At 48.9% G+C, this 22,940-nt stretch overlaps 1 protein-coding gene across 1 annotated transcript in view; it reads right to left on the bottom strand.

The window, feature by feature from the left end:
• Positions 1-17,126: 17,126 nt before the first annotated feature.
• The window catches only part of Rspo4 (R-spondin 4), an 18,410-nt gene continuing 12,596 nt past the window's right edge, over positions 17,127-22,940 (bottom strand). The window contains exons 2-6 of the mRNA XM_013010655.1: positions 21,902-21,915; positions 20,217-20,405; positions 19,530-19,670; positions 18,466-18,651; positions 17,127-17,233 (exon numbers count right to left, since the gene is read on the bottom strand). Coding sequence (XP_012866109.1) covers positions 17,127-17,233; positions 18,466-18,651; positions 19,530-19,670; positions 20,217-20,405; positions 21,902-21,915 — 637 coding nt within the window. The remainder of the gene's footprint in view (positions 17,234-18,465; positions 18,652-19,529; positions 19,671-20,216; positions 20,406-21,901; positions 21,916-22,940) is intronic.

Genomic DNA, 22,940 nt, shown 5'->3' with positions numbered 1-22,940 from the left:
ATTTGGAGAAGTCAACCAAAGAAAGCTGGAGAGTCTGTGATCTGGGAACATGTGCTGGGACCAGGTTTCAGGGCGCCAGGGTAAAAAGGGGGAAAGCAGAAAGCAACAGGGCTGAGTGCTTTTAAGTTGGTAAAGATACTGTTGGCAGTATCAAGAGTAGAAGTAAAAGAAAAAAATTTGAGGAGTTAGCACCACATTATGTGGAAAAATATTGTTATTGGTTGTCTACAAGGAATGCTGCAAATGTAGCAATGGAAGGAGGTGGTCAGGTCTTTTTCAAAGCTTCTTTTTAAAAGGGCTCATGAACTGGGGGGCGGGGACAGGGGGATGTGATCCCATTAAAAATTTAATCCTTGGGCTGGGAAGGTGACTTAGTGGTAGAGTGCTTGCCTCCTCAGTACCACATAAACAGAAAAAGCCAGAAGTGGTGCTGTAGCACACGTGGTAGAATGCTAGCATTGAGCTCAGAGAGGCTCAGGGACAGTGCCCAGGCCCTGAGTTCAAGCCCCAGGACTGGCAACAAAAAAAATGATCTTTATGTAATTTAATTACAATGGTGTTGCAGACTTTTCAACTCTTTGGCCTTCAGTGTGGATCTGTGGGAAGCTCTCAAGCAGAAAAAGGACGAGGCTAGAGACTCTAGATCTTACAACAAGGGAGCGATGAGCAGGAATCCTCCTCCAGCCCCTTCAAAGACGAGGAATTTAACCATTCTCAGGTCTCCCTGTGCCTCCTGTGCTGTCCTCTGCTCCTCCAGTAGCAGGTCAGATGGGCTCCCTTGTATCTCGGGGAATTGGCAGGCTCAACAAGAGGAATTGAAGGCTTGGACTGATGCACCTGTGTGGCATCAGTTAGACTGTAACCATTCAGCCCGGGGGTAGAGATCCTCTTTTCCCCTTCAAGGTGGTTTCCCTGCAGTGTATGCCACACTACCTTATAAGACACCTTAGGAGTTTAAACAAGCTATAACCACCTATGGAGCTACCTCCCCTTACGTGATGGGCATTCTCATAGGTCTGGCAGAGGCTGGATGCCTGATCCCCGTGATGGGAAAATTTGGCTAAACCTACTCGGTGTCTAGTCTGTACCTTCAATTCAAAATGTGGTGGAATGAGGAAGTTTGTAGCCAACCCTTAAGAAATCAGCATGCACAGCCTCCAGTACATATTGGGAATGGACAACTTATGGGGAAGTAGGGGGCTTGGCTAGAAGTGGCAGGTGCAATACGATGACATAATCAGTCAGGTATGAGTCTGCTGCTTCAGGGCATGAGAAAAGGCAGCGCAGCTGGGACAGATGACGACTCCTCTGGTAAGAACGAAGCAGGGAGGTACCCAAGCATAGCCCAGTTAAAAGACAATCTTCGTAACACTGTACAACAAACAGAGTTGGTTAAGAGACTTACTTCTCCAACGCTTGCCTTTGATAATGCTAGTTCAGAGTGTCAGAAGGCTTTGTGTCCCATCAGGACTACACGTGGCAGGCAATCTTGTAGATGATGTCAAAGCTTGTGATGACATTGGCTCCTCTGCTTATGCTACTAACCTGTTGGCTGCAGCCATTAACTGAGCTTAAAGTGAAAAATACAACATGTTTTGGGTGTAGAAAAATGGGGCACATGAAAAGGTAATGTCGAAAAAGCAAAACTCCTCTCACAGAGGTCCCAATCCACCTGGGACAGGCCCCAAACATAATGAAAGAAGACATTGGGATAATCAGAGTTGTTCTAAATATTACAAAAACAGCAAACCTCTTTCTCCTTGGGGAAATGAGTGAACGGGCCTTTCTTTGGGGCCCTGACAACAAACCCTGACGGTTCAACAGATGCCAATTACAGAATCCCCCACCATATAACGTTCTCAGACTTGATTGCTGCTACCTCTGGCAGTGCAGCAGTTGAGCTTAGAACTGTAACCCTATGTTTTTTGACCCTGGATCAAGGTATTGTTAGATTATCCACACAGGTCTCTGGGCCCATACCTAAATCTACAGTAGGATCAATTAATTACAGGAAGAAGTAGCTGGACTTGAAAGATCCTAGAAGTTTGTGTAGGTGTGATTGATGAAGACTATAATGGGTGTCATTATGGCCTCAGCATTGTCTCTACTGCATATCAAAGAAGGAGAAAGAACTATCCAAATCTGCTGCATCTGTACAAAGCCTCCCCCTCTCCCTGTATAAAACATCAGCAGGAAGCGGGATTTGTAAGCACTAATAAATGAGTTTGGTACAATACTAACATTGGGGTCCGATCACTCTGAGTCCAATCTCACCATGAATCATTAAAAGTTCAGAGAGCTAATAGACACAGGAGCAGATGTAACTGTTATTGTGCAAAAGCATTGACCTGCTAATTGGAGAAAAGAAAGGAAAGACACTCAGGCATCAGGAGTAGGGAGTGTACGAGAGGTCTAGCAGAGTGTCTGCATGCTGATCCGCACAGGGCCTGATGGTCAGTTGGGATGCATACAACCTTTAATCTTTATTATTGAAGTCAGCCTCTGGGGAAGAGATCTCGTGGCACAATGGAATACTCTGATTACATTCTCTTCCCTGTCTGCTTTTTCTTGATGTCACTGATCGCAGTCCACAGCCTCTGACTCTCACATGGCTCACCCTGCCCGCCGTGCCCCTCCCCCAAAAGGGGTTAATCAGTCACCCTTAACCAAAGAAAAGCTGGACACTTTGCATCAGGAGCAGCTCAAGTCTCGACATATTAAGCCCTCAGTCAGCCCTTGGAATACTCCAGTATTTGTAATAAAGAAAAAAAATCAGGAAAATGGCATATGCCTCAAGATCTTAGCAAAATAAATGCTGTTATTTAGTCTATGGGCACGTTACAGCCAAGGCTAACCTTCTCCCAAGATTCCTAGAGATTGGAAACATAGATTTAAAAGATTATTTTTTTCACTATTCCTTTAGCAGAACAACATATAATTAACCTTTACTATGATAAACGTAAGTGTGAAAGAACCTACAAAATGCTATCAATGGAAAGTACTGCTTCAGGGAAAGGTCAATAGCACTACTACATGGTCATATTACATAGGAGCCATTTTACAACCGGGATTTCTTTCCCAGATACAAATATTATCCATTATATAGATGATCTATTGTTGGCTTTGCCTGATAAGATCATGCTAGACAACCTCTTTGCAACTCTTTACAGGAAAATTGTCAGCTATGGGACTATGGAAAGCAGAAGAAAAGAAAAAAATCTAAAGAGCTTTTCTCCCTGCTCTTATCTGGAAACAAAAATAACTAGTAATGTAATTACCCCCACAGAAGGTTCAAATCAGAGCAGACACATTACAGACTCTTAATGGCTTTCAGAAATTACTGGATGATATTAATTCGTTACGTCTTTTCCTAGGAATTCCAATTTATAAATTGCAACACCTCTTTAACATTTTTTGGGGGGCAGGGAGATAGTGATCTAAATAGCCCTCAGGCTTTAACCCCACAGGCCCAAGAAGAAGTGCAATGTCTACCACAGCATATTCAAAATACCCAGTTAGAAAGAGTGGATCCTGAAATCTCTGATATAATTATTAATTTTTTTCTTCTCACTTTTGCCATCAGGATTATTAAGTCAAGGAGAAAGATGGTTAGAAAGGATTTTTCTCCCTGACAACACTCATAAAAAACTTGAAACTTATTTGGCTAAAATAGGGTCATGTGATTTTTGGCGAGGGCTTTGGTGGCTTAAAATTATGCGGGGTGAAGATCCAGACTGTGCTGCTATTCCTACGTCAAATAAGGAGATTGAAAATAGTTAGCAGGAAAACCTATCGTGGCAAATAGCTCTCTCCTATTATCTGGGACATCTGGGATGTCATTATCCAAAAGGTACAGTCTTTTCATTTCTAAAAAATACACCGTGGATTTCGCCAAAAATTGTTAAGAACTATCCTATCGCAAAAGCACCTCTTTATTATACTGACAGGGGCAAAAAGGGGAAGGCAGCTCATTCCAGTCCAAAAATAAAAATAATTAACTCCCCTTAACAGTCTGCACAGTAGAATGAAGAGCTGGCAGCCATCCAGCTGCTCAAAGGATGAACCTGCTTCTCTTAATCACATTATAAATTCCCAATATGTTGCTTCCTTTAATACATCTCTTCCTTTAATAGAGACTGTGACACTGTCCTTAAAGAAAACTCCTACTAATCTTTTCTTTACTGAACTGCAAAAGGAGGTTCGAAGAAGAATCTCCCACTTCTTTTTAACTCATAGAAGAGCTCATTGTCAATTGCCCGGGCCTTGGTCCCAGGGCAATGATTTTGTTGCTCGCCCTAATTTCTCCTTTACTCCTTCCAGCTACAGATCGACATAATTTAACATACGCCAATGTTCCCACTTCCCAGGCAAAATTTCTTTTAGCTCACACTTAGACTCAATCTATGACTGCAGCCTGCCCTACTCACTCACCCAACATTCCTTCTCTCTTGGAACCCACCCTGGAGTTTACATCCTAATGGTATGTGGCAGATGGAAGTTAGCCACTATCCATCCTTTGGTCAAGTTAATTTCATACCTGTCACTATTGACATCTTCTCTGGCTTTATGTGGACTACACCTTTATCCAGAGAAACTTCTAATCATGTCATCATCACTTGTCTTTCCTGCTTCGCTGGTTCGTCCGTTCTCTCTACTATTAAAATGGACAAATGCTCCCACCTATCCTACTACTCAATTGCAAACTTCCCTAAATAAATGGCACATTAAACACATTACAGGAATCCCATATAATCCTCAAGGACAAGCCATTGTAGAAATAAACAAAAAGGGGGTATAATAGGTGTAGGTCACCAGACCTCCTCTCCAAAGAACAGATAACAACAGCAGTATATACCCTTACTTTTGAAAAATTGACTATTCCATACAATACTTCAGCAGCAGACAAACATTGGAAGGATCTGGAAAAAATGACAGTCTTCATGTGAACCTATAGGGTGGAAGTATGATACTGATAAAAAAAAAATGGAAACCTGGAAGTATAGAGCTGTGGTTATGTTTGTGTCTCTACAGGATCTACAAACGTCTGGCTACCAGTCCAGAAACTAAAACCCAGGAATGAAGAGAAGATCCTCTGACATCAAGGAGCCTGGTAGAGTGCTTGCCTTGCATGCATGAGGCCCTGGGTTCAATACCTCAGCACCATATAAGAAGAAAAAGCCAAAAGTGGCGCTGTGGTTCAAGTGGTAGAGTGCTAGCCATGAGCTGAAGAGCTAAGGGACAAAGCCCAGGCCCAGAGTTCAGGTCCCATGACTGACCAAAAAAAAAAAAAAAAAGGATGAGGATGACTGAAGGCGCTGCTGGAAGAACAGCAACCATTCCCACCTGGGGGCACATGAAGAGGCTTTCTCAGCTGAAAGGTGTTTGAGGGACAATGGACAGGAAATGAATGCAACGTCTTTGCGATGATGATGATGATGACGCTTATTCCTATTTCTAGTGCCTGATACACGGCACAGGCCTCTGTTTGTGGGGGGAAGGGAAGGTTCTGATATTGGGTAAACCCCTGTATTTAAATTGTACTGTGATAGGTAACAATTCAGAAGTGGGACCTGTCCGTCAGCATAAAGATGGAGTTGAAATAATTTAGTCAGAAAATCTTGAGGGACTCTGGAAAACGCATCTGATCAATCTAAGAGATAATATCCAGTTTGGTCTACTCAAACTTACAGGGATGAAAGAAAATATAATTGTTCCAAAATACGGAAATACCAGCGAGACAGTGTTCTCACAGGAAAAAAAAATGCCACTGTATACTTGGCCCCCAAATCAGAATTTACCAGTACTCCAAACATACGACTTCAATGAACCATTAATACTATGAATAAAACTTCCTCTGTACAAAACATCCATCACAAAATTGACTCAGACTTGCTGTCAGTAGAGAAGGGGACAAAAATGTAACTCATGATGAAATCTTAGAGACTGAATGAACTATGAGGCTTGAATTTGTAAGCCATCCTGAGTGTTTATGTTTCAGTTGGAAGATGATCTTAGTAACTGCAGTTCTGTAGCAAGACTCACTTTGTCTAAAGGAAAGGGACTTGGTATTGGCGGGTCTTTCTTTTGTGGGAAAAAAGGCATATCGTGGGCTAAAGAAAAATGATTCAGGACTCTGTTACGTTGGATGGATGGTGCCTCGGTTGCTTAGATGGATGAAACGTGATTTCCCCCAAGATTGTGATGACAACCTTGTACTACTAAGTACTGCTGATGCAGCTGGATCTGTGCCCTCCATTCTGCTGGTCCCGAACTTGTGGTAGGTATCCAAAAAGAACTTAACCAGCTAGCTTGTCTTTTCAACCAAGTAACAAAGGTTACCTGCTCTAATTTGGAAGAAATGAATCAGAAAAGGAATGCATTAAGAACAGGGATTTTACAGAATCGAGCTGCCATAGAGGATGTGCTGATAGAGAATCGTTTAGGATATGAACAGTGTGAAGGAGCCTGTTGTTTTAATATAACTGACCAGTCTTAAAGGAATTCAGAACCAGTTAGAGCAGCTCAAGAAGGAATGGAGTAAGTTGAAGATTGGTGATGAGCGGATGCTCGCAGGGTGGCTGTCTTATCTATGGTCCTCTTGGGATCTGAGAGCTGTTCTCTTAGGGGTCTCTCTGTTAGCTCCCTGTCTCTTCCAGTGTTTGTCCTCTAGCATTGAGCATGTGTCAGCTCAAGCAGAAATGAAAACCATACTGTCTCAAATGTATTAAAAAGGCCGAAATGTAGGGGCAAGCCGTGAGACCAGGAAAGGGTGAAGGGGCTGGAATACCACCTCCTCAGACCCTGGAAAGGTTGAAACATGCAAGGCAAAATAAACCTGTTACTACTTATTTTTTTATTTTTGCTAGTCCTGGGGCTTGAACTCAGGGCCTGGGCACTGTCCCTAAGCTTCTTTTGCTCAAGGCTAGCACCTTACCACTTGAACCACAGCACCACTTCCGACCTTTTCTATGTATGTACTGAGGAATAGAACCCAGGGCTTCACACATGCAAAGCAAGCACTCTACCACTAAACCACATTCCCAGCCCTGTAAGTTACTATTGACTGGACCCTGTGATGGTTAGTTGTTTGGACCCTATAAAGTTTGAGACATTGGGATAAGATGAATGTTTGTGTTAATGGTTAAATGGTCGCCGTTCCCCTCTGTTCCCTAATAATAAAGGAGTCAATTATTACTATGTACACAAACCATGTCCCCTGTGAATGATTGTGACCACAGATAGATTGATACCTTGTTTTCTGCACTTACCAGTACTGACCCTCCCTGTACTGAACTAAATGAATAGGCTTGCTTACAGGAGCTTAGGGTTCAAGAGCCAGAGAGCCTCGATCCCTTGGTCCCCACTTGCTTTATTGTCTCTGTCTGTTTTCATTTCTTCAGCTTTGACTTTCTGTTGTACTGTTCCAGGTAGTGGGTGACCACACATCCCGAAACACTGGGATCCCTCCGGCTCCCAAAGGGTAAAAGTAGCCATTTTAAATTAAAGTGCCAAATGGGTCATGTCAATATCCTTTAAATGGCTGTCCTATAACTTAGGGCTAATTGTTGATGACTCCTTTCTAGGTTTGAGTTCTGTTCCCCAAGTGTGTAGGACTTCTAGGATACAAAGCAGCTGAGGAAGACACTGTACCAAGTCGAAGTCCTCTAAGTAGATAACAGCCCCATGGCATGGTTATGTCCATGTGCTCCTAATTGTAACAGGAAAACCCGAGTGCTGTCAATCTTTTTTTTTTTTTTCCCGGTCCTGGGTCTTGAACTCTGGGCTTGGGCGCTGTCCCTCAGCTCTTCAGCCCAAAGCGAGTGCTCTACCACTTGAGCCACAGCGCCACTTCTGGTTTTCTGAGTGGCTTATTGGAGATAAGAGTCTCACAGACTTTCCTGCCTGGGCTGGCTTTGAACCGTGATCCTCAGATCTCAGCCTCCTGAGTAGCTAGGATTACAGGCGTGAGCTGTTCATCTTAAACAACAACTTCTCAGATTACTAACTCCTCCTTTAACACTCCGCATCTTACTGGTATTAAACCTGAAGTCAATGATAGTTGCCTACTGGCAGAATCTGCACCTTATTCACACTGCAGTCCTCCCCGTCCATCCAGTAGCGCCTAATCCATATCCTTTCACAGAGACCTTTCCTCCGGGGAAATGTCCCCATCAATGACCCAAAGACTCCACTAGCGAACTATCTTCCTGTCCTAACTTTCCTGAGATATCTTATGCCACCAACATGCCCACAAATGCCCAGCCTCATCAAGGCCCTTCCCCTGCCTGCGGATCAAGTGTTTCTCAAGACCCTTAATCCATCTGGTTTACATCTGAAGTAGACAGGCCCTCGCCAGGCCCTCCTGACCCCTCCCACCGCAGTGAAGCTCACCGGACACCACAGTGACTTCTGTCAAGAGTAAAAAAGGCTCCTGCCCCTGCCTCTTCTACACCAGCGATGACGCCAAGGTATTCCTGCTCTTCTTTCAGACCTACCAAACCCCTGCCTCATAAGACTTCTTTCGGATTTCATCCAAAGATACTATGCATGTTCTCCACCAACGAACTGTTACTGCTGCCTTCTCCTGGACCAGACATTTCTGCCTTTTACCCCTAACATGGATGGCCCTTGCCAGCAGGAAGTAGTCAGAGAGAGTTGCCACCCCTTTATAACTTCCAAAAGGCTGGAGTGTTAGGTCTGTCTGGGAGAAATGGCCCCTTCCCTTGTTTTTTTTTTCTCTTTTCCCCGTGCACCCTAGAAGTCCCTGCCCAGCACCTATAACCCAGGCGACTGGCATGCCTGGGTACATTGGGAGGTCCCCCAGGCTCTGATTTCCCCATCCTCTGAGGTCACCTCCTCATCTGCGGTGGCCACATCCCTCCCATGTCCGCCCCTATATAATGTTTCTTCTCCGGCCATAATCTCTCCTGCTCTGCTTGCCTCCATCTTGTGCAGCTGCAAGTTTGGTCTCTCCCTCTCTCAATAAAACCTCTTCCTCTGAACTGTGTGGGAGTTTCCTTTCCCCAACGCTTACAACTAGCTCCTCAGGGGGTTGAGATCTGCAGATCACAATTTGAAACCAGCCCAGGCGAGAAAGTCTGTAACTCTTACCTGCAAGGAACCACCATGTAAGCAGCAGAGGTGTGGCCAACGTGGTAGAGTGCCTTGAGCAATAAAGCTCAGAGACTGTGCTCAGGCCCTGATTTCAAGGCCCAGGACCAGCACAAATAAACCAAAACCAAAACCAAAAACAAAAAAAGTCCCGTCCTGACTGGGACTGTATATAGTGATGATTGGGTTGTTGTTCTTGACATTCTTCCTTCCTTCCTTCCTTCCCTTCCTTCCCTTCCTTCCCTTTCCTTCCTTCCTTCCTTCCTTCCTTCCTTCCTTCCTCCCTCCCTCCCTCCCTTCTTTCTTTCTTTCTTTTGTGGTATTGGGGGTTAATTGGAGATAAGAATCTCACAGACTTTCCTGCTCAGGTTGGTTTAGGACCGTGATCCTTACATCTTTACCTCCTGGGTAACTAGGATTACAGGTGTGAGCTGCCACTAACTGGCAGTGGTGACTTATTGAATGTCTAAGGTAGTTTTTCTACTTGTTGTGTTTTGAATTTTTTTGTGTCTTCTGTATGGCATCTTGGGCAGCATCGCAGTACTTAGCGAAACATAGCTCTAAAACTTGGGTTTTGAAGTTCTTTTTCCTCTGCCCTAGTCTGGTGGCACCTTGAAGGAGAAGGGATTGTTTCTTTAGTACCCTGTTCTACAATGTCATTGTTCTATATTACTAGTTAACTGAAAACTTTCTAAATCACTGATGTGAAAGTTTTAAGTGCTAAATAGGAAACATAATGTTATATTCCAATCCTGCATTCTTCTGATTTTGTAATATCTTATTCTGGTAAATCTTGCTAATTGTTCAAGTACGGAGGTGTGTTAGGGAAACTGGGTGGATGGGGAGATAGCAGGAGATAGGAGAAACCCATAGCACAAGACCATTTCTGAGAGCTACAAAGTCAAACAAGCCAGGCAAGATGTCTTTTGCCTGTAACCCCAACTATTCTCAAGGCTGCAATTGGGAGGACCAAGGGTTTAGGCGAAAAGTTTCAGAACCCTCTTCTTCCCCACCTCCCCCATGAATAACCAAAGAACGGGGCATGCTGGTGCTTGCCCGCGTCTTAGCCACACACTGAGAGTACTGGGATCGAAGGCAGCCCAGGCATTCATGAGAGACCCTATTTCAAAAATAACAAAAGCAAAAATGTCTCAAGTGACAAAACACCTATTTGGCCAACACAAGGTCTTGAGTTTAAAACCCAGGTAGTCTAGAAAATTCTGTGCTTTAAAAGGGTCTAAGGGGGAAACAGGTGGGCAGGAGGACATCAAAAGGGAAATGAAGCAACAGGTGTTTGTGTTTTCGTTTTAAGTTTGCCAGCATTGAAAATAAATAATGTAAATTTGCATCACAATTAGGCTAGCCAGTAAAGCCGGTGAGCCGGTGCCGGCTGGCTGTGGGCCTGCTTGCCTGATGCTCTTTCCAGTCCACGGCCTTAGATTTCCTGGACATTTCTGCCCCCTAGTGGCCACGACAGGTGTAGGATTCAAGCAGAGTAGAAGCTGGGGGTAGTTGAAGGAAGGGTTGTGAGAGGAGTCCCAGGAGAAACAATGGAGACCCAGGTAGGCTTCCTGGAGGGTGAGCTTCTATGCTGAAGGATAGATGTGACTGGCCCTGAAGAGAGAGACTGATGAGCCAATGACAGAGCGAATGGAGTCCTATTGTGTGCACACTTTGCCACCGGCAGGCAAGAGATGGTTGTGTTTGGCCTCACATCTCAGAAAAGGGGGTGTCCTCTGGGGTAGAGTGACTCACCCAAGGGCCAGCAACCAGCAGGGAAGCACACCTAGGTCGTGTTGTGACTGGTTGTGCATCTGTCACCTCACTCTGGGGTGGACCAAGGCCCAGGGAACTGGACGTGGAGATCTTGGCCTAGCAGAATGTCACACAGGGCCTGCACAAGGGTTGCTGTGGATGTGTGCGGACTGGACGGCCCAGGCTCCTCACCTGGGGTGAGGGGTCCCCGTAAACTCAAGTGAAACTCAAAGCTCTGTCTACGACCCAGTCTGGAACGCTTCATCTTTCCCTATGAAGGAGGAAGGACAGCTCTTGGGATGTTTCCCCAGGTGTTTGGTGTTCATTCTTTTGGACTTGGCACTAGTTCTCCATGGTTTAGATGACAGAGGAATCAGCACTTTCCCCTCTGCTCCACCCCAGCCCTTTCCCCTTCCCACGGAGTGAGGTCAGTGAGGATGATGGCTGTCTCACTAGCTCATCTTCTCACGGTGAGTTTGGCACTGACACCAGTGCACACACAGGTGAGTTTGGTGCATACACAGGTGTGGTCTCCGGCCTTCTGTAACCATCAGGGAGGGAAGGGAGCGCGCAGAGCCCCGGCCCAGCCAGGCCTGAGATTTCACACACGTGTGGCCCTTTGCCCATCAGATAGAGGAGGAGCAGCAGCCGTGTGTGATTTTATTGTCGTTGAGTTGATGGGGTTGGCCATCTTTGGCTGTGTTTGGAGCACTTTGCCAGGTGAATTGTTCCTTAACTTGCTGGGAGGAACAGACCGGAGAGGTCGAGGATGCAGCAAGAATGAATGACTCGTTGATCCTCTGCCCAGCTCATTGGCCTGGGGTTGTGTAGGTGATGTGCCTTGGGGTGTCTGGGCAGGAAGTGTCTGCTACATGGGGGTTTTAATGTTCCCACTCCACTGCTTACTTCCTGGGGCTTGGATTCCTTGTTTGCAACAAATAGGAATAATACAGCACACATTAAGAAGGTGGGCGGCAGATGGATTTGTTCTTGGTGTTAAATGCCTGGCACAGCTCTACACTCAGGCTATGTGCTAAGAAATGCTTGTTGAGCTAAGCCCTGATGGCTCACACTTGTAATCCTTGCTACTGAGGAGGCTGAGATCTGAGGATCATGGTTCAAAGCCAGCCTGGGCAGGAAAGTCTGTGAGACTCTTATCTCCAATAAACCACCAGTCGTGCTGTGGCTCAAATGGTAGAGTGCTCACCTTGAGCTGAAGAACTCTGGGCCCAGAGTTCAAGCCCCATGACCGAAAGAAAAAAAGAAAAAGAAATGCTTGTTGAATCAATGGACAAAGTACCTGTAATAAACTTTCGCGGGGCATTTAATCTTGTTCTCCTTTTTAATTTTTTATTGTCATAAAGGTGATGGACAGAGGGGTTACAGTTCTGTAAGTCAGGTCAAGAGTTCATTTCTTTTTGGACAATGTGTCCCCTTCTCTTTCTCTCTCTCTCTCTCCCTCTCCCAATTTTTCCCTCCCACCCCACCCACAAATTATAGCATTCATTTTCATCATAGTGTCTAGTGAGTAGCCCTGCTGCATTTGTTCACCCTTTGTCCCTCCATTTCTGTGCCCCCTTGCCCTCCCAAATACAGATAAATGAACAAACAAGACAAAAAGAAAAAAGAAAAAAACCTCTTGTTTCCATTTCCTGGAGTCCACCTTGATAAATACTATTTTATATGACCAGATACACATCATTTAATCTTTTCTTCTGAATTAATGTATTTAAACCTCGACACCTTCTTTTACAGATGAGGAAACCTAGGCACAGTGCAACATTCCGGATCTCACTTACAGGCTCAAAGCTGTAGGGTGGAGAGGGGATTTGGGGCTTTGCTGTCTGCCCTTACGCATCATCCTTCTGCTTCTCCTCCGAGGAGGCAGATGCCTGGCTCCACCCCCATCCAGCTGCCAAGGGCGCTCCTCAGCCCTAGAGGTACCAACCGCCACCATCTGACTGTGTGTGGCGCGTGAGGATCAGGGGTTCTGGGGGCTCTGCTGGGAAGACTCCACAGCTGGAGGTTAGAGGACAGACACATCCATCCATCCATCCATCCATCCATCCATCCATCCATATACACATACACACACACTCCATTAGGAGCTGGCTTCTGCGTGGTGGTCCATCTGGGACCCTCCCTACCTCTGTCCTCCCCGCCTCTCCCCTCCCCTCTCTGGTTTCTCCTCCCAGATTCTGGTGCAGAAGGACTTTGAATCAGTCTGAATGGACTCACCTACAGACAGCCCGGGCACAAGGCCAGGGGCTTCATCACCAGCACACTTCAGCCCCAGGCACACAGCAGGTCTCTTACGTGTGTTTGCTGAGTGGGAGAGGAGGATGGATCTGAATGGCTGTACTGTGAGCCTCAGTTTCCCCTTCTGTAAGTTGGCCAGCGAGGCTGTGCAAAAGCAGCAGGAGATACAGGATGTGAAAATGTGGGGTCTGTTGAGGCAAGCCAGGAAAAGGGGAGCTACTGTGACCAGTATTGAGGAGAGGAAGCCAAGGAGGTGAGGTACCCATCAGGAGGCTCTTAGTAATGTCTGCACATAATAGGTGCTCAGTAAGTGGAAGGCATTATTATTACTGTCGTCATTACTATTGTGTTTATTGCATTTTCAAGTCAGTAGGATCACATACTCCAACTTGAAATTTTCCTTTCCTTCTCTTCGTCTCCTCCTCCCTCCTCTCACTTCCTATATATCCCAGGCTGGCTCCAAACTCTTATCTTCCTTCAGACTCTTGAATGTTGGGATTACAGGCCTGTACTACCATGCCTGGCTTTGGCTTGAAATTATCTTGAGTGGAAATGGAGAAATGTAATGCTGTGTATTGTCTGGAGCCCAGGTCCTGGCAAGGGGTCATGTGATGGTGACCATCTTGACTTTGATTTTTGAGTTTTTGTTGTTGGTGGTAGTGGTGGTTGTAGAGCTGGGTGTTGTCCTTGTCTTTTGCTCAAGGCTAGGGCTCTCCCACTTTGAGCCACTGTGCCACTTCCGGTTTTCTGGTGATCAATTGGAGATAAGGTTTCGCAGACTTTCCTTCCCCCAGGCTGGCTTTGAACTGCAATCCTCAGATCTCAGTCTCCTGAGTAGCTAGGATTACAGCCTTGCGTCACCTGCGCCTGACTCCGTCCTGGTTTTATATGTAAGGGCTTGGGCCCTGGTTCTGCTGAAGTCACCCTGGCAGCAGCAGCCATTTTCCCTGAGGCAGACACAGCCTCCTGGACTGCTGGAGGACACCGCTCTGCCTGTCCCCCCAGAACCACCCCACTGGCTGCTGCTTAGGTTTTGTGTAAGTGGTGCCCTCTAGTGGCGCAACCTGGGGATGACAGGAGACCCTAAGGTGAGGGTTTAGGGTCAGTGCGGTGAGGCCAGTGTCTTGTTGTCCTGGCGCCACCAGGCTGGAACGGGGGGGGGGGCAGGAGAGGGGAGCAGACATTCCTCAGTGCCATCGTCCTCTCCCCCTTGGAATAGCGGGAACAGCGGTGGCCTCCCCCTGGCTTCACCCCACCACCTTTCACTAGCTTTTCTGTGAACTTGAGCCCACCTGAGGCTCATGGTCCCCTTCTTGGGAGGGCACCCCCATCCTCAGGAGAGACTGGGAGAGGCTGGAGAAACTGTGATGAAAGCTTAGAAAAGGACTTGGGCTCCCACAGGTAGCTTCTCTTTTCATTCCAAAACAAAACAAAACAAAAAGTAGAACGTCTCCCTCGTCGGGGATAGAAGGGGCAAGCTCCCCAAACTCAGCACACAAAAAGCAAGAAAATGGTTAGCGAATTGCAGGACTGGAAATGTCTTCTCTCCTCCTGGTCTTCTATAATTAGAACGTCCAGCTTCCTAGGATTCGAGTCTTAGCAAAAAATTATATTTAGAACACCTGTCCTCCCCCCTCCCATTCCCCTCCCGCCTCATTAGATCACAAGAGAGAGACTGTCTCCCTCAAGTTCAGACCCACACACTCTGGAAGTCAGCAAGAGCATCCCTCCCTCAGATCACCCTGGAATGAATAAGGTGAGTTCTTCTTGCTCCTAAATTGGTTATAATTAGTAGGCGTGGGGTAGGAACTTGGAATCCTCTGTGTGTGTGTGCGTGCACGCATGTGCACATGCATGTGCACACGCATGTTGGGGCTTGAACTCAGAGCATTGTATTCTTGCTTTACTTCCCACTCAAGGCTAGCACTCTACCACTGAAGCTACAGCTCTGCTTCTGCCTTTTTGTTGGTTAACTGGAAATGAGTCTCATGGACTTTCCTGCCTGGGTTGATCAGGCGTGAGCCATCAGCTCCCCCAAACTTAGGATCTTGGAGTCTCAATTTTAGAAAATTCCTCAGGAAGCTGCCAGACACAGGGGGCAATGGATTGAATCCAGTCTTGCCTCTCCTTTAGCCATCAGGTAGGGAAACTGAGGCCCGGAGGGGAAATGGCTTAATGCACCCCCATGGCTGGACTCTGACCTGTGCATCTGGATGTCAAGGCCCTGTCACCAGCAGCCTTGTGTGCCCTCACGGCTCTGGTGGTTCTGAGTCCTGAGTGGGGGGCTTGGCCATCAGTCAAGCCACTAACAGCAAAGCCAAGTCCCTGCAGCCATTTCTGTGATTCAAGGGGTTGAACCAGGCCTGGGAGTGTCGTGTTGCCTTCTTCTACCTCCAACTGGATGTCCTGTAGGGGGTCCGCCTCTTTTCCAGCATCTGATCTGACTTTTCACCATGTCCATGCCCCCTGACCGCTCTGCTGGGCATTCCAGGGAAAACTATTCACACGGTTTTCATTCCGCTGCTGCGCACTGAGCCTAATGGACTGGCAGCACCCGCCTGTGCCCACGGCCTTGCAACTATGTTGTTTCTTTTCCATTATTAAAAAAAAAAAAAAAGGTTGGGGATCTTGAACAGAGCAGAGAGCATTTGATAGGCACAAACCTTTCCAGAAAGGCAGCTGGGGTCCGAGCAGATGAGCAGGGACTCTGACTGTCCTCAGGGAGGTGTGAAGGGAGGGTGAGGATGGGCCTTAAAAGGTCCAGAACAAAGCTGGGGGCATCTAAGGCGGAAGGCAAGTGCCAGGGTCACTGCCTTGGTCTGAGAGAAGTGACCTGGAACCTCACCTCAGCCCAGGCCACCACATGCAAATCAGGAGCATAATTTTCCCTTCCCAGGGTGTTTAACCCTTTGTGACAGGAGTGAGCAGAAACTTGCTTCTGAGCTGGTCCATGCTGATGGCTCCTCCCAGCGTCCTTCCTGCCTTGGGGCCGGGGTGTCTCCGTGAAGCACAAATGAGCAGGGACTCCAAGCCAGAGGTAAGCAAGTGTGGGGGCACCACCCCTTGGCACCTGATGCCACAATCTCCTTCTTGCTTTTCCCAGACACCCTGGATTTCCTCTCAACTGTGATGCACCGAGCAGGATAACCAAACAAGAACGGACTGCGTGCCACATCCTCAGGCCTCAGTTTCCCCGTGGGTACAAGGAACAAGCTGCAGTGGGTCGCCTGGATAATCTCAGAGCTCCACATGGCTTCTGTGGCCTCTGGGGTGGGCCACTTGCTCCCCTGGGCTGACAGTCCATCTGCTCTAGTGTATGCATTCCCCAGGGTCTCGGGAGGTGGTCAGCTGGGGAAAGGATGTGTGCTGGAGACACAGGGAGGCAAGGGGTGAAGCAGGTGCCTGACAGGCCTGGGGCACCACTGAGACTCCTCCAACTTCTAGCTGCAACAAGCTGTCCGAGCTGGGCCTGGGAGGCTGGGAACCTCTTCCCCAGTTGGCCTCAGTGGGAGGCTGGTGGCTGAGGACTGTGGAAATGACCTTCAGAGACACTCCGAGGGTGAAAGGTTACAGCCCCCCGGGTGCAGTGTCTCCCCGGGCCAGAAGCTGGGCTCTGGGACTGGCCCGTGCTGAGCCTGGTCCCCCCTAACTTCCATGCAATGGTGGGGGATGGGACAAGGTCAGGGGAAAGGCTGAGAGAGAAAGATACTTGTTTTCTTTGTGGAGTAGAAGGGGCCACAAGGGAAGGCACTATGTCAAGATCTCACTCTTCATGTGTGTGTGTGGGGGGGCATGATGAAGAACAAAGAAAAACAAGAATAAATGAAAAAGGGGACAAATAAGAGTAAAGAAGAGAAAGCAGGGAAGGGGGAAGGGGGGGAGAGGGAGAAAATACAGATGTGCTCAAGAAAATAACAAGAGTGGAAGCAGATTAACAGATTGTCCTAAAAGAGGGCAGCAAGCAAGGGGCAGGAAGTGAAACAGAAAAGGAGAGGCCCAGATCACTGGGGGCCTGGCCGGCCCTGCCTCCGGTCTGGCCTGCGGTCTAGCTTCCGGTCCTTTCTGGAGCGCTGGTCCTTCCGGCCCTTCTTCTGCCGGGGGGTTTTCTCTGCAAAAGAAAAATAAATGCACAGGGCCTTGTTTTAGAGCTGCAGGTCTGGATAGATCTCTGTTTGAACTTAGGGCCTGGGTGCTGTCCCTGAGCTTTTTTACTCAAGGCTAGCACTCTACCACTTGGAGCCACAGTTCCACTTCTGGCTTTCTGGTTAATTGGAGATAAGAGTCTCATGGACTTTCCTGCCAGGGCTAGCTCCAAACCATGATCCTCAGATCTCAGGCTCTTGAGCAGCTAGGATTTCAGGCATTAGCTACTGGCGCCCAGCTAGCTCTGGGTAGATCTGGGAGGCAGGCCTTCAAGAGAAGTTTCCCCAAATTGAACACTTTCCTGCAGTTGCTGGGGGTGGGTGCTCCTGGGTGCTCCTTAGCTACTCAGGAGGCTGAGATATGAGGATCGTGGTTCAAAGCCAGCCCAGGTGGGAAAGTCTGTGGGACTCTTATCTCCAATTAACTACAAAAAGTTGGAAGCAGAGCTATGGCTCAAGTGGTAGAGTGCTAGCCTTGAGCACAAAAATCTCAGGGACAGAGCTGAGGCCCTGAGCTCAAGCTCAAGAACAGTAGAGGAGGGTAGGGGGGTGGGGGGGTGGTCCTCTGCTCCATCTCCACTGGGTCCTCTCCTGATGACCCCCTTTCTTCCTGGTCCTGGCAAGCCTGCTCCTCTGGTGCCCATCACCTGAACTCCCGCGTCCTCTGTACCCCCCCCCCCCCCCAGCAGCAGGTCTGTGCCTCTGGTACCGCCCCCTCATTTCCCCCTCCCTCACACTGTCTGCCCCCTCCACCTTGCTGGAGCCCATCTGATCTATTGTGATTGACAGAAGACAAACAAAGGTGAAGCTGGAGCAAGGCCAACCCCCAAGGTCTGGTTTACAAAGAGGTCTTGTTTGCCACGCGAAAGGGGATCCCAATAGCATTCAGTGGAGAGTGATTGGGAGGTGCGGGTGTGGCCGTCCTCCTCCACAAAGAAGAGTTGCTCCTCTTGTATCTAGTTCGCTCACGTCCTGCCCCCATTCCCCAGGTGTCACTGGACAATGGCGCTGAGCTCATGTGTGTCTGGGCCCCAGGCATCTCTGGGCAGGGCAGAGTGGTGTGGAGGAGGGGGCTGTGTCCTGGCGGCTTGGGGCTCCCCCAATGCGGAAGGCCCGTGCCAGGGACACAGTGCCAAACCCACGGGCGGCCTGGCTGGGTGGTGACCTGGTAGCCTGGCAGGCAGTCCCGGGCACTCACCTCCGGGACAGGGCCTCTGGATGAGACATTTCCTAGACTCAGACAGCACCTGACAGGTGGCTGCCTCCTCCTGCCCAGCCCGGCCGGCCTCTCGCACCCGGGTCTCCAGGCCCCAGGTGGAGCCACAGGTCTTCCCATTGTGTGTGCAGGGGCTCCAGCTGCTCCAGGAGCCCAGTTCACATTCCTCTGTGGACAAAGGGACAGACAGACAAGTAAGTCAACTGGCATTAAGAACCTTGGAGGCGAAGGGTAGGGTCTGGGGTCTGAAGCCCTGCAAGGTGACCTGCAAGGGACCAGTCCTCTGCTGAGAGGGGAGAGACGCCTGGGAGCTGCTGCCATCAGAGCTGAGGCAAGATGCCGCTGCTCTGCCCGGAAGCCAGGGCTGACTGCTTAGCTTGGAAGGAAAAGGCTTCGTGGAGGAGGTGACATGGGAGGTAGGGGTAGGGCCTGGGCTGGTGGGTGTGAGAGGCCCAGTGGCTGGAGTGGCGCCCGGGGGAGGGCAGGGAGGGACAGGAAGGAAGGGGGCTGCCTGCTGGCCGGAGGCAGGAGCAGAACTCGGGTTTGGAACTCGGCAGTGTGGCTTTGGTCAGTGGCCCAAGGCAAAGGCTACCGGAAGCCGCGGCTGTCATGGACACAGAGGCTCATTTAAAATTGTATGCAGTCATTTATTTTTTCCACGTTGGCTTCCTTTAAGAGACCCTGGGCCCTGAGCTCAGAGCACCGGTGGCTGGGAACACTGCCACACTGCAGGATAGGGCCCCAAGGCCAGGAGCAGGGCAGGACTTCCTTTCTTTTTTTTTCATTGTCAGTGGTGGGACTTGAACTCAGGGCCTGGGCTCTGTCCCTTTTTGCTCAAGGCTAGTGCTCTACCACTTGGAGCCACAGCACCCCTTCCGGTTTTCTGGTGGTTAATTGGAGATAAGAGTCTCATGGACTTTCCTGCGTGGGCTGGCTTTGAACTACAATCCTCAGATCTTGGCCTCCTGAGCAGGCCAAGCCTATAATCCTAGCTACTCAGGCAGCCGAGATCTGTGAGGCTCACCCCTGGGCCCTCCTCCACTCACCCTGGCACTCGCGCGTGCCCCGGTGGGTCACGGTGCCCGGCGGGCAGGCCGGCAGGCACTTCCCCTTGTACAGGTGGAAGCGCCGCTTGCACCGGATGCAGAAGTCTTGGCTGAAGCAGCTCTCGCAAGTAGCCCCACATTCTGAAACAGAGCCGGGACACCCCGGGGTGAGGGCAGCCGCCAGGGGTAGGGGTCCTGAGGGGCTCCTAGGGTGCCATGGGTCTGAGACTCTGGGGTTGGGACTCAGGGTCCCCTCAGTAGCCCAGATCTGGCGAGGGCCACACAGGACTGCAACCCAAGAGATCCTTCCTTTCTAATGGCGTCAAGCCTGGGCAGAGAGGGCCGGGAGATGCACCTAGAGTCACTCAACAAAATGTGGTCTGGGAGTAAGGAGTCTCTGGTTCGATTCCCCCCAAGACTCAGAGGCAACGATGGCTGGTTTCAGGTCGAAAAATAGAGATTGGACTTATGATCTAGTTTCCTATCTGAGTTCCAGAGGAGGTCAGTCCAGAGTCACACAGCAAAGTGGTGTAGAAGGGAGGAGTCCCTGCCCTTGGTGCTAATGCAGGCAGAGGGCCTTGGGGTACAGTGCCTGCGGCAGAGTTTGGGCTCAAGGACATTCCTGAATCACCGTCCCCCCAGGTTGTGTTAGGGGGAGTGGGTGGGGTGCCTGAAGAAGCCACGTACTTCTGCACCTGTTGACCTCCTGGCCTCGGATGCCGAAGAAGCCGAGGGGACAGTCGTGCACACACTTGCCGTACTGGCGGATGCCTTCCCGCCGGATGAACAGGAAAAGCCTCTGCTGGCATGTGGAGCAGCCGTTCTCCTCCGAGCAGATCACACAGCCCGTGCAGTTGCCCCCCAGGCCAGTGCCCACTGTAGCCAGAGCAGGGGGAGAGAGGAGGAGGGAGAGAGAGGGGCAAACCCTATGTGTGAGCAGCCCAGATTCGCAGAGTGACATAACAAAAGACTACATTTCCCAGCTGCCCTTGCAAGTGGATATTAGCATGACATCCAGATCTGGCCCTGGTAAGGCAGTATGTGTAACATCTAGAAAGTTGCCTTAAAGGACGAGGTGTCCCCTTTGTCATCCCTTCATCTTTTGAATTGAGCCGAAGGTGAACCTGATGGTTGGAGCACAGCAGCTATTTGGGATCAAGCGGTGGAAACCCTGACCTAAGGATGGTAGGAAGTAAAATCAAAGGCACCTGGGAGGCGGAAGAACATGGAACTGCTGTAATACTGGCCCGAGACTTTTAACACGAGAGAGAATTGGTGTCTCTTTGGCATAAATCATGGTTATTTGGAGTTTTCTCCAGACCACATCTTTACTAAAGTGGGGTGCATTTCTGAATGTGTGTGAGTTGCATGAGCCTGCGGGACCGGAGTGAGAGCCTCACCCTCCCACTCAGTTTCTGGACAACACTTCATCCCTCACTGGCATGTGGCAAGGGTACCCAGCACCATCCAGTGCAGGAATTCTGGTATTGCTTTAGAATTGGGCTAGAGCAGCCAAGAACCTCAGGATGGTCTCTCCGAGGCTTATGGCGGGTCTCCAGGCTCATGAAGCTCCCCAACAACACCAAGTACCTGGGGCTGGGGGGGGTGCTCGTGGAGTCAGGGGCTGCAGCCAGGGGCAGCAGGCAGCACAGCACTGTGCCTTTCCTCTGTGCCCAGCCCTCCAAACCAAGATCATGCAAAGAGCTGGGCTGAGAGATGAAGAGCTGGACAGGGAAACACTTGAGCAGAGACAGTGACCAGGAGGGGAGGGTGAAGCTGCCCAAGAGCCTGGCATCCATTGCCAGCATGAGGTGACCAAAGTAGCAAATGGTACCTGGGGATGAGCCCCGCCCACGTGTGTGCCCAGTAATGACAGGCACCAGTGGAGACCATTCGGGGCCATAGTTGGGAAGAGTCAGAAAGTGAGCAGGTGTCTCTAAGGGACAGGAAAGGACAGTGCTGCTTCTTGGAGGTACTTGGCTGGGGCACCAAGCTGCTTAACAAGCACCTAAGCTCCATGCCAGGCACCAGAAGACACTGTTGCCTCTCCAGCTGCCAGCCCGCTCCGATTCCGACTGCTCTCTCATGGAGGTCTCCTCTGTGTGTGAGTCCTGCAGGGCCGGCACATCCTGGCGCCTTCCCTGCCCATACACCATTCCTCCCTTCCTCCCATTCTGTTGCCTGTGCTGGGGAGGGGCGTGTCTTAAGCAAGTGCTTTACCAGTTGAGCTCTACCGCTAGCTCTTTTATTTTTTCCATATATATATATATATATATATATATATATATATATTTTAATCGTCAAGGTGATGTATAAAGGGGTTACAGTTACATAAATAACATAATAAGTACAGTTCTTGTTAAACTGGTTACCCCTTCTTTTTCTCCTATTTTCCCTCCCTCCTCAACACCCCCAAGTTGTACAGATCATTTCCAACAATTTCTTGTGTATGTCGCGGTTGCATTGGTTCCCCCTTGTCCTTTGTCTCAACATTTTGTTGCTCCCCTTCCCTTCCCTAACTCAGATAAACGTATATACAATACCAGGGTACCAAAATCAAATACAGTGACAACAGGGGATATACCATATGGGGAAGAACATACAAAAGAAAAAAATCACATAGTACATTAAAAACAACAATAACAAAGGAAAACCTCTTGTGTCCATGTCTTGGAGTTCATTTCACTTAGCATCATCTTATATGGTCATATGTCCACAGCTATTGAGCTATTCTGATTATCTGATAAGATTATCCTAGACATATGCTAATTATTGCAAATAAGGGAAACCATGGGACCTATGTTTCTTTGTGTCTGGCTTACTTCACTTAATATGATGTTTTCCAAGTCTTTCTAGGCAGAGCTACAGCTACCACTGTGTGCCCTACTCAAAGGCCCTGCTGACAGGAAAGGGCAAAAGGCACAGTGGGTCATGGAGTAAGAACCAATGTCAAGTTCAGAGGCTCACAGAACCACACCTGGAAATAGCTATGGGGTTATGAACATGTAGAAGAATGAAGACAAGCCAGGTGGCAGTTACTCACGCCTGTAATCCCAGCTCCTCAGGAGGCTGAGATCTAAGGATCACAGTTTGAAGCTAGCTTAGGCAGGAAAGCCTGCAAGGCTCTTACTTCTAATTAACCAGTAAAAATCTAGAAGTGGAGTCATGGCACAAGTGATAGAGCACCAGCCTTGAGCATAAAACTTAGGGATAGAATCCAGGTGCTGAGTTTCAGCCCCCAGTACTGCGTGCGCACGCACACACACACACACATACACACTAAAGAGGAACAAAGGGTGAATACACAGCGAGTTCAGGGTGTTGGTATTTCTGGGGCCAGAGGTGAGAGAAGGGATTGGGGAAGACCTCACTTGTAATATTTAGTTTCTTAAACTCTTTTTTTTTTTTTTT

Source organism: Dipodomys ordii, unplaced genomic scaffold, assembly GCF_000151885.1.
Source record: "Dipodomys ordii isolate 6190 unplaced genomic scaffold, Dord_2.0 Scaffold13, whole genome shotgun sequence".
NCBI classification, from domain to species: Eukaryota; Metazoa; Chordata; class Mammalia; order Rodentia; family Heteromyidae; genus Dipodomys; species Dipodomys ordii.
The sequence above is the reverse complement of the archived record's forward strand: the minus strand, read 5'-3'. Positions and strand labels throughout refer to the sequence as shown.